This window comes from Octopus bimaculoides, chromosome 16 (assembly GCF_046866305.1).
Source record: "Octopus bimaculoides isolate indiv1 chromosome 16, ASM4686630v1, whole genome shotgun sequence".
Classification (NCBI taxonomy): Eukaryota; Metazoa; Mollusca; class Cephalopoda; order Octopoda; family Octopodidae; genus Octopus; species Octopus bimaculoides.
Window position 1 is genome coordinate 7,607,464 of NC_142943.1, and position 12,500 is coordinate 7,619,963.

General features: G+C 37.0%; 1 protein-coding gene across 2 annotated transcripts in view; it reads left to right on the top strand.

The window, feature by feature from the left end:
• The window catches only part of LOC149132264 (uncharacterized), an 18,407-nt gene that overhangs the window by 3,721 nt on the left and 2,186 nt on the right, over positions 1-12,500 (top strand). Inside the window, exons 1-2 of one of the 2 annotated variants that reach the window (XM_089364073.1) lie at positions 6,868-7,215; positions 10,251-10,553. In XM_089364073.1, the coding sequence (XP_089220199.1) occupies positions 7,212-7,215; positions 10,251-10,552 (306 nt within the window). In that variant the 5' untranslated portion in view covers positions 6,868-7,211 and the 3' untranslated portion in view covers position 10,553. Of the gene's footprint in view, positions 1-6,867; positions 7,216-10,250; positions 10,554-12,500 lie in introns of those variants that run through there. The other variant, XR_016244559.1, reaches the window with a different exon arrangement.

Here is a 12,500-nt window from a genome sequence, read left to right on the forward strand (position 1 = left end):
ACAGATATATTCCTCTTTGGTAGAGCTCTCATTGACATTTTCAAGTTTCACTTAAAAATGAAATTGAGAGTGGAGACAGAAGTGCTGTCCTCGAGTGAGTTTATTGAAAGGTGGGTGAAAGTTGCGAAAATGGCGAGAGTGGATGGTACCTCTCTAAGTGTAGACCTGTCGAAGAGAAGGAATTGAAGAGGGCACTTACTCATGGAATTTCAGGGAAATTTCGGACTGTAGGGTTCCTCGATTATCCTTAGAGATGTTCCTGTACCAGAAGGGCCACATCTCTATCATACTCCCGGCCTTTTTTTTTCATTTTTGTTCCCTTTATATTCTATGCATATATCCCTTCTTTTTCTGTGTATATCGTGTATACTTTTATTTTTTGTCATTTCATTATTATATGTAAACCTTGACACTTTACGTCTGTCCCTGTACTGTCCTCCTCATCCTTCGCCCTTGTGGTAAATAAATGAAATCATTATCATCATCATCATCATCATCATCATCATCATCATCGTCGTCGTCGTCGTCGTCATTACTGCTGCTGCTGCTGTTGTTGTTGTTGTTGTTGTTTTAAGGCGGAGAACTGGCAGAGTCGTTAGCGTGCCCGAGCGAAATGCTTAGCGGTATTTTGCCCGAGCGAAATGCTTAGCGGTATTTTGCCCGTCGCTTAGTTCTGAGTTCAAACGCCACCGGGGTCGACTTTGCCTTTCATCCTTTCGGGGGTCGATAAATCAAGAACCAGTTAAGTACTGGGGGGGGGGGGGGTCGATGTAATCGACTATCCCCGCTCCCCATAAATTCTAGGCCTTGTGCCTTTAGTAGAAATGGTTATTATCATTAAGGCGGCGAGCTAACAGAACCATTAGCACGCCGGTCAAAATGCTGAGTGACACTTCATCCGTATTTGCATTCTGAGTTCAAATTCCTCCGAGTTTGACTTTGTCTTTCACCATTTTAAATTGATAAATTAAGTACCAGTTGAGCGCTGGAATCCATGTAGTCGACTTACTCATTCCCACTAAATTTCAGGCCTTGTGCTTATAGAAGAGAGGATTCTTGTGTATATAATTACATGTACACACACTATGTCAAAACTAGTTTATCGACTTACATACATACATACATACATACATACATACATACACACACACACACACACACACACACACACACACACACACACACACACACACACTGAGGGTGCGATGGGTAAACTGTCGCAAGAAATTTGGAAACGACATGCTGTAGTGCTTGGCATTCGTGCCAGAAGCTCCAACACGAACATTTCAGAGTGTTTGGGTGTCAATCTGTGGACAGTGCAATATGAGGACATGTACCGAGAGTGATAAAAATCAAACATCCAGTCAACCCTATGGTGTTTGGAGTGAACACTAGTGATGGCGACGTTATGCCTCCATTCATCTCCCCACACGGCCTCGCACTCAACACGGAGGCCTATATCATATATATATATATATATACTCTTTACTCTTTTACTCTTTTACTTGTTTCAGTCATTTGACTGCGGCCATGCTGGAGCTCCGCCTTTTAGTCGAGTAAATCGACCCCAGGACTTATTCTTTGGAAGCCTAGTACTTATTCTATCGGTCTCTTTTGCCGAACCGCTAAGTTACGGGGACGTAAACGCATCAGCATCGGTTGTCAAGCGATGTTGGAGGGACAAACACAGACACACAAACATACACACACATACATATATATACGACAGGCTTCTTTCAGTTTCCGTCTACCAAATCCACTCACAAGGCTTTGGTCAGCCCGAGGCTATAGTAGAAGACACTTGCCCAAGGTGCCACGCAGTGGGACTGAACCCAGAACAATGTGGTTGGTAAGCAAGCTACTTACCACACAGCCACTTCCGCGCCTATATATATATATATATATATATATATATATATATATATATATATATATATATATATATATCTATATATATATATATATATATATATATATATATATATATATATATATATATATATATATATATATATATATATATATATACATATATATATATATATATATATATATATATATAGAGAGAGAGATATATATATATATATATATACTAATTCACATATGCTCACGCCAACCTTGATTCACGTTTCCATATAAACCTAAGAGCTGTTTTCACTAAAACAACAATCTTGTGACTTTGTTAGTAACAAGGCTTGATTTCAATGAATGGGTAAAAACGACTTTAAAATATCCCAAAGGAAAACATACATACACATGCATATATATATGTGCGCATGTGTGTCTGTGTCTTCAACAACGAGAAACAGCCGCAAAACGCAGAACTATTCAAAGCCTTGACAATAAATGGTAGCAAAGAAAACGTTTAGAATTCGCCGTACACCAAACAATATGATTTTAATCTCAAGAACAAAAGTGAAAAAAGATGTTCTAAACTCAAGGATAGCTAAATAACTGTGTTTAATTATTGTTTATTGATTTTAAATTATCTTTTCAAATTATACGATTCCCAGAAACATAAGCCATCTGGATATGCTGTATAAAGCATTGTATCAGTGCATCTGTACCCACGCGCACGTGTTTGAACTTACCTGCTGTGGGCATGTGCATTAACTATATCAACAGGACAGCTTAATTTGCATATTCGTGCCTTTGATTTCTCGTTATTAATTATATTAATTACACAATATATATTTTATTCACAACAGCGAGAATCCCAACTGAGTATATACATACATACATACATACATACACACATGCATACATAAATACATACATGCATACATACATGCATACATACATACATACATACATACATACGTGTGTGTGTGTTTGTATTATTATTATTTTTTATCTTTTATTTCTCACTTGGTTCAGTTATCAAACTGTGGTCATGCTGGGGCACCACCTCGAAGAAGTTTTAGTCGTATGAATCGACTTATTCTTTTTAATGCCTGGTACGTGCTCTATCGGTTTCATTTGTCGGTCCACTAAGTTACGTGGACATAAACACACCGACACCTGATGTCAAGCAGTGGTGAAGGACAAACACAGACACCTACCCACACCCACACACCCACGCACACACCTACATACATACATACATACATACATACATACATACATGCATATGTTTATTTATAGATGGGCTTCTTTCAGTTTCCGGCTATAAATCCACTCACAAGGTTTTGGACGGCCAAAGTTAGTTTGGAAGATACTTGTGTGGAAGATACTTGTGTGGAAGATACTTGTGTGGAAGATACTTGTGTGGAAGATACTTGTGTGGAAGATACTTATTATTATTATTATTATTCAGTAGTTTTATTTTTATAACGTGCTTTCACTTCACTACCGAGCGCAGCTCTGTGCGCCTTGGGTATGTGCTGTGGTTTGCTGTGGTGCTCTTATGTTTACTGTATTGAAAGTGTTTTGCGTAGAATGTGTGCAGTACCCAGTAGTGCAATTTTCTGTATGTTATATATATTTGTAAGTCCTGGTGTTTTTGTTATGTATTTGTCTGAATATTTTTTTATTATACCTAAGGCACCTACTTATTATTACTATTATTATTATTATTATTATTATTATTATTGAGTGAGAGAGCAGCACATGCCATCAAAGTGACACTGAAGTACAAATATACGAAGCCCAGTTTACCCATCATGACTACCTGTTTAATAAGCGCACACTAAGCACATGCATCACAACCTTATGTGCGCGACATGGTGATTTCATACCAAGATAAACAGCGCATGACCTTACAGGTGGGGTTCAGTTAGAATTTTCTTCTGATCGAGTAGCCCATCCCGTTCAAAAGGTCCCTGAATAAAGATGTGTGTGTGTGTGTGTATGTGTGTGTGTGTGTGTGTCTTTGTGTCCCACCATCGCGTGACTGTCGGTGCTGTTTCCTTTACGTGTCCGCAACTTAGCAGTTCAACAAAGAGATAGAAGAAGTACCAGCCTTGAAGGTAGTGCCCCAGCATGACCGCAGTCTGATGACTAAAACAAGTAAAAGCTCTGTGTGTGTGTGTGTGTGTGTGTGTGTGTGTGTGTGTGTGTGTGTGTGTGTGTGTAAAACAAGTGACACACACACGCACGCACACACGTATGTATGTATGTATGTATGTATGTATGTATGTATGTATGTATGTATGTATGTATGCACGTATCGGTGTACAGAACTTAGCTAAGCACAGTTTGCGGCATAAATACATCCCATATTTTGCACAGCTACTGGTGTGGAACTATTGAAGTAAGGCATATGATAATGGTGTTTTTATATACCTTATAGATTACTATTGTTACTAATTAGTTACTACAATGGTTTGAACCTGTGTTTACTGTCTTTGTTGCTGAAAAGTTAATCAAGAATGGCGAACGTGGGAAGTGTTTTTAGCGCACCTTCTATTTCTATGTGTATGTCGTATGCTTGGATTTGTGTAATGCCGTAATGCATTATGCACGTATGTGTGTATGTATGTTAAATCATATATCTATATGTGTGTAGCTATGCTTTATGTATATATTTGTGAACATACCATACATGTGTGTATATATGTATTTATAAGTACGCCGTATATGTCATATATTTGTGCATGCACGTACGTGGTAATGCATATGAAAGGCACTCCTCAGAGTCAAGCGTGTCAAAATGATATTTAGTCACCTCCCTCTTTCCTGAGACAAGCGGCACCGCCCCCTGCCATGAGGGAATCAACATAATATACATCAAAACTACACCCATGCCACACCCATAGAATCGGAATAGTACATCTCCCTCCTCCATCACATTTTAGCTATGTTCGCGCCTTTATGAATATATTATAAATATCAACACATAATGCATTCATGAATACATTATAAATATATATTATAATGCATTTGGTAAAATATTATGATAGTAATGTGTACCTCTCTCACACACACACACACACACACACACACACACACACACACTCGTTGCGGTCAATAGACTGCAGCCACGCTGGGGCATCGTCTTCGCGAGTTTTAGTCGAACGAATCAAGCCTGGTGCTTCTTTTTTTTTTTTAACCTGGGACTTATACTAACAGCCTCTTTTGTCATGCCGCTAAGTCACGGTGACGTAAACAAACCAACACGGTGGTGTAAAAAAGCCAACGCAACAACACACACACATATACACCTGTAAATTCAAAATTCAAATAAGCTATCTTTATCTTTAAAAAAATAATGATAAAGTGGCCAGCAAACATAACTAAATAGGTAAAATATATATTAAAAGTCAGGGTACAATATTCACCTGTTTGCTAGAAAGAAGGGTTAAAACTCTCCAAAGTCACGCATCTCTCACTAAATATAAACACGCACGGAGAATGTAGCAAATATGTTGAAATGAACAGTCGTCTCCATTTGTGAAACTACAAAGAGGAGAGTAGATATCGCAGTATCAATTGATTTCGCTTTCTGTGTCGAATTGACGCCTAAAGCTCATCAGCTAGGCTTACTACGTAAACTATTTTTATAAAATATATTTACCATTCCGTGTGCCGGAAAGTTTTGACTTTTGTTTCTGGCAAACAGGTGCATATTGCACCCTGACTTTTAATATATATTTTGCCTATTTGGTTATGTTTGCTGGCCACTTTATCATTGTTTCTTTTAAAAATAATAGCATATTTGTGTGTGTGTGTGTGTATGTATAATAAATATTTATATGTATCGATGTCTGGATATGTATGCATGCAGGTATACACTTACGAGTATATGAGAATGAAGTTGCGTGCACATGCACACACACACACACACACACACACACACACACACACATATATATATACATATACATGTGTGAGTGTGTGTGTGTGTGTGTGTGTGGATATATGTATGAGTACGTACATGCACATATATATTTGTGTGTGTATGGGCATGTACATATACATGTTTGTGTGAGAGTGTACGTATGCAGACGTTATGAACGCAGGAGGTTTTATGTCTATGCATTGTGAGAATATGGTTGCGTGTATTTTTTATCTTTTATATTTTTTCCTACCTATTAGAGTGACTTCCCTTTTATACAACGGTTTTTTTTTATAGCGTCTGTTGCCATTAATTGCCGATGAGAATGCATCCGGCATTTGAAGCTCTGAGTATTATTATGACAACTTACTGATTATCCTAAACTGTACACACACACACATATGTATATACATATACATATATATATATATATATATATATATATATATATATATATATATATATATATATATATATATATATATATATATATATATACATAATAAAAAAGAAATATGTGGAAATTTTACCGATGAGTATGTTAAATTATAAGGCACCAAAAGACTCCCCCCAGACACAACAGTATATAAATACATATACATACATACATACATACATACATACATACATATATATATATATATATATATATATATATATATATATAGTGAGAATTTACAACAAAAAAAACAACAAAAGACGAAGACGTGTGTGTAAACAACAAGCAGATGTATTAGTTTAACGCTCGGGAAGTGAGAGAGTCTTTTACGTTTCGAGCCTACGCTCTTCGACAGAAAGAAACACAGGAATAAACAGGGAGAGAAAATAAAAAAGGTTTAGTGGCTAGCGATCTATCATGGCGAATGCAATATATATATATATATATATATATATATATATATATATATATATATATATATATATATATATATAAAAACATGTATTTATGAATACATTTATAAATTTGAAAATATAGAACACATTAAACAATGTCCTAGGAGGACTTTACTTCTGGTCGCTAAAACGAACTAACCCACTAATATCATTGCATGAAATAAATAATATGAATGCATTACAAATATGTAGCAATCTTATGCAGACGACACTGTAGTTTCACGTGTATCATTTTAGCCAATCAGAGACTCGTAACGCTTTTGTTTGCTTCTTTTTTTTTTTTTTTTTTTTGGCTGGTTAAGCAAAATACACGACCATTTCTCATTGTTGTCACGCCTGTTATTTGAGCCAATCAGAAATTTTAACCAATCAGCGACTCATAGTGTATGCACAGTTTATCTTATTATTATTATTATTATTATTATTATTTCTATTTAAACAATATTCTATTGGAATTTGGTTCATTCCACTCGGCACTGGCAGATTGAGTTGCTGACCATTTCACTTTCTTCTCTGCTTGAAATTTTTTCATTCGGCAAACATGGGTAAGCTATTTCATTTCTGTTTCTCTCACCTCTAGCTAGATGTTAGCATTGGTCTATCTTCCTCAGAATGACTTTTACCGGTTTAAAATACGTGTGTTATCAACGTTTTCTCTTTACAGCAAGTACATATTTTGACTCTCCAAACGAAATATATAAACGTTTGACTCTCCAAACGAAATATATAAAATATTTCCGTAACACATTTTGCATTGATTGATTTTGCAAACTAATATAATTTATAATCTATGTGTGAATTTTGTATTCATAAAACACGTACTCAGTAAATATTATTATATTAAGCTACCAACAAGATCGGAAGGGGTTGATCTTTTTAATTAGTATGACGGAAATATAAGTAAAAATTGTGCATAATTCATTTTTCTTTTTATAACTACGAATACTCTTTTAATCTTCGACTGCTGATTTGACGTTCGAACAAGACCGGACGGGTTCAGATCAAATCGGGCTTACCAGGTATAGCTTCTGATTGGTTAAAATGTTTGATCTACTTTAGTAACAAACGGGACAATGGTGAAAAATGATCCTTAACCCCTAGAAAAGGGCTCAGAGGATACTAGTTTGACTGGCTGAAATGCCACAAGCTAGAAAACAATAAACCTAATTTGTCGTCTGTAAAAAGTAACTATAAATATTTATGTATAGAATATATGCGCTTTTACGTTTTGACTTGTTTCTATCAATAGCTTTGACCATGCTGGAGCATCGACTTGAAAAATTTAGTTGAACACATCGACCTCGGTGCTTATTCATTTTAAGTCTGATATTTATGTTAACGATCTCTTTTGCCGAACTTCTGGATCACGGGGAAGAAAATAAACCAGCACTGTTGTCAACTGGTGTCGGAACAAAAAACAAAGACACACACACACACACAGACACGATGGGCTTCCATACAGTTTCCATCTATTAAATTTACTGACAAGGCGTTGGTCCGTCCGTCGCTATAATAGAAGACACTTACCCAAGGTGATACGCAGTGGGATTGAACTTGAAACTACGTGTTCGTGAAGCATACTTTAGAACTACACAGCCATCATGAAATCACCAATCAATTTATTATGACTATATTATAAATATCTTGGCATCAAAGTTTGGCACAAGGCCAGCAATTTCGGAGGAGGGAGTAAGTCGATTACATTGACTCCAGTACTTATTTTAGGGGTCTTATTTTAGGGACCCCGAATAGTATAAGTCGACAGTGGAATTTGAAACCAGAACATAAAGACGGACGAAATGCCGTTAAGCATTTTGCCTGGCGTCTTAACGATTCTGCCAGCCCGTCGTCTTAACTGTGTTATAAATATTATAATATATGACAAACAATACACAATATATGATATTATGTGTCACAATGTGATAAACACTACAATAGAATATACACGATGTAAAATATAATTCTATGTACCGCATTTAATGCACGGGTGTATTCTTTTCTACTCTAGGCACAAGGCCCGAAATTTTGAGGGAGGGGGCCAGTCGATTAGATCGACTCCAGTACGCAATTGGTACTTAAGTTATCGACCCAGAAAGGATGAAAGGCAAAGTCGACTTCGGCAGAATTTGAACACAGAACGTAAAGACAGACGAAATACCGCTAAGCATTTCGCCCAGCGTGCTAACCTTTCTGCCAGCTCACCGACTTAATACACGAGTATATTAGAAACACAATATCAGAAGTGCATATTCAGGAAAAAAAGTTAACAGCGCATAAAAGCTTACAGGAGGCTCAACTGTAGATAGGGGTCCCGGAGTGATTTAAAAAAAACATTATTGTTATAATTTTTTGGCGGGAGGTGGAGAGCAGTACGTCTTCTTTGCCATCAAATACATGTAAATCACATTATTTACATTATTTACATTTGACGGACATTTGTCCTCATCTTGTTTGTTGTTAACACCAAATATCCGTCAAATGTAAATAATGTAAATAATATACATAATTCCTCATCTCTTAAATATAGAACAGAACATGTAAATGAATATGTTTAGCCCTAGGCTAGCTTTCAAGGAACATACCTTTGATCATTTTTTTCATTTTGTTGTCCCTTTTTTTTTTTTCAATATTCGGACAAAGTATATTTATCACTACACTTTCCAATGAACCATTTCTTTTTAAGACGGTAGATTCCGTGCTAAGGGAGATATGGTTGCTATTTCTAGACTGTTGAGCGTTCTCGTAGAGGTTCTGTTTTGTTAGCGTGAAAGAAAACATACTTAATCTTATTCTTGAGAGGATAATAATGTCAAAACAAGTAAAAAAAATATATATATATAAAGTATGAGTTTAAATGAGGCTGACAGGATGTGTAATCTAGGATTAATTTTATATGGAAATGTTTTCGTGTATTTCAAACATGCGCTGGCGTGGCTGTGTAGTAATGGCTCCAGAAGGACCAGTTATCCTTTTTTGTTTTGTGTGTGTGTATGTGTGTATGCGTGTGTGCGTGTGTGTGCTTGTTTGTGTGTGTGTGTGTGTGTGTGTGTGTGTGCGTGTGCGTGTGTGTGCATGTGTGTGCGTGTTGAATATGTATGTGTATAGGAAAGCGTTTGATAAATTCCAGATACAGTTATGCCATTTGTTTCCGACACACATTTCGACATTGTGGTTACTTGTTTCTTCTGCGGTGGATGTTCATAGGGCATTTAGATGCAGATCCACAACGGCTTCTCGGAAGAACATAGTGTTAACACACACACACAGACACACATATTGTAAGTATGCATATATATATATATATATATATATATATATATATATATATATATATACAGAGAGAGAGAGAGAGAGAGAGAGAGAGAGAGAGAGAGAGAAAGAAAGAGAGAGAGAGAGCGAGAGAGAGAGAGAAAGAGAAAGAGAGAGAGAGAGAGAGAGAGAGAGAGAGAAATTTCTGTACACCACACCTAACACTCATTACATACATACATATATATATATATATATTGCTGTATTGCTAATGCATCAAGTTCTTGTCTATCTCTTAATAAAGTCTACAATTACTAATTTAATTTTTCAGTAAGAACACAATCAACAAAAATGTCTCGAAGACTGGTCCTATGTGTGGCAACCTTACTCAGTTTAGCGTTGTGGCAGATGCAAATTTTCCATGCAGAGGCGGCTTACACCCCTGTTTACGATCAACAAGCCCCATTGAAATTCGGAAGAAGAGGTCTAAATCCCAATGTTAACAGTCTATTTTTCGGCAAACGAGGAGCGATGGCGGATGAGTTGAGTCACATTGATCTCGGCAGACGATGTATGGCTGCCATGTCGGTGTGTAATATATTCTTTGAGTCGAAATCAGAAAATAAGAGATAAAGTAAGTATTTCTTTTTATATTTGTATATTTATCTATTCATCATGATCATGATCATCATCATCACCATCATTAATAATAATAATAATATTAATATTATTAAGGCGGTGAGCTGGTAGAAGCGTTAGCACGCCGGGCGAAATGTTTAGCAGTATTTCGTTTGTCGCTACGTTCTGAGTGCTAATTCCGCCGACGTCTACGAGGCCAGCAAGTTCGGGACAGGAGATAAGCCGATTACATCGACCCCATGGCTCAACTGTTATTTTATCGACCTCGAAAGGATAAAAGGCAAGGTCGACCTCGGCTGATTTTGAACTCACAACGTTAAGTCAGACGAAATGATTTCAAATATGCTTGTGGTATATTTTAACTGTTACGTGGAAAAAAGATTCCACAGGTCGCACAAGAACAACTCTCTCTCTCTCTTTCACTCTTTCTTTCTCTTTGTCTCTCTCGCTCTATCTCTTTCACATGCTCCCCAAGCACTTACAAAGAGCATATGCAATGTATTAGGTTGTCAAGGAAGTTCTTGCGGTTTTTAACCTTTAAATTCAGATGGACACATCTCGGCTCAAACAAAACTTTATTAATCGAAATAAACACCATCAGAATCAACACACTTTTGCCAACGCGAAACAAGTTTATTTACGCCAGTAGCGTAAAAATTCTGCGTTCTGGTAGCGATGAAGTTGTTGAAGATGTGTTTGGCATGGTCTTGTTTTTGAAGCATTTCGCACGCAGGACGTTGTCGAGATGCTTGAAAAAGTGGTAATCGGTAGGCGAGAGGTCTGGTGAGTATGGCGGATGAGGCAGAGTTTCGTAGCCCAATACGTTCAACTTCTGCAGGGTTAGTTGTGCGACGTGCTGCCAAGCGTTGTCGTGGAGAAGAATTGGTCCTTTTCTATTGACCAATGCTGGCTGTTGTCGGAGTTTCTTATGCATTTCATCCATTTGCTGACAGTACTTCTCCGCCGTAATGGTTTCGCCTGGATCCAAAAAGCTGTGATAGATGAGACCGGCCGCAGACCACCAAACAGTCACCATGATATTCTTTTGGTGCAACTTTGACTTCGGGAAGTGCCGTGGAGCTTCGTCGGCGTCCGACCACTGAGCTGAGCGTCGCCGGTTGTCGTAAAGAATCCACTTTTCATCGCAAGTCACAATCCGGTTGAGAAACGGGTCGTTCTTGTTGCGTAAAAGAAGGGAAGACGACACTTCAAAACGGCGTTTATTTTTTGGTTGCCGTTCAATTCGTGCGGCACCCATTTCTCAAATATTTTTGTTTTTCCAATGTCTTTCAAGTGGTTGGAAATTGTCGTATACGTTACGTCTAATTCAGAAGCAAGCTCTCGAACAGTTGTGCGTGGATTGGCTTCGACTAAGGCTCTTAGTTGATCGTTGTCAACATCCGATGGCCGATCACTACGCTTATCATCTTCAAGACTCCCGTCACCGCTACGAAATTTCTTGAACCACCATTGTGCTGTACGTTCATTAGTGGTTCCTGGGTCAAAGGCATCGTTGATATCGCGAGCTGTTTCAGCAGCTTTTCGGTCTAGCTGGAACTGGAATAAGAAAACTGTGCGAATTTGCTTTTTGTCCATGTTGTATTCAACGTTCCGGAAAAAATGGCCTAATTATTCAAAAAGAAAAAGAGTAACACGATTAGAAAGAGAGAGAAAAACGGACTTTAAAATTATATATAAAGTCAAAGTAATTTAACGAAAATCAATTTGAAAATACATCATTTAAAACCAAAATTAAAAATTCCGCAAGAACTTCCTTGACAATCTAATACAATATCACACAACACAGAGTAAAATTAAATAGAAAAAGCATTAATAAATAATACATGTATAGTATACAGAATTCCTAATAAAAACAAAGACGTAACTCTTATAAAACCTAATTGTTCGATAAATAATATTTGATGAAAGAAGTACCAGGCCG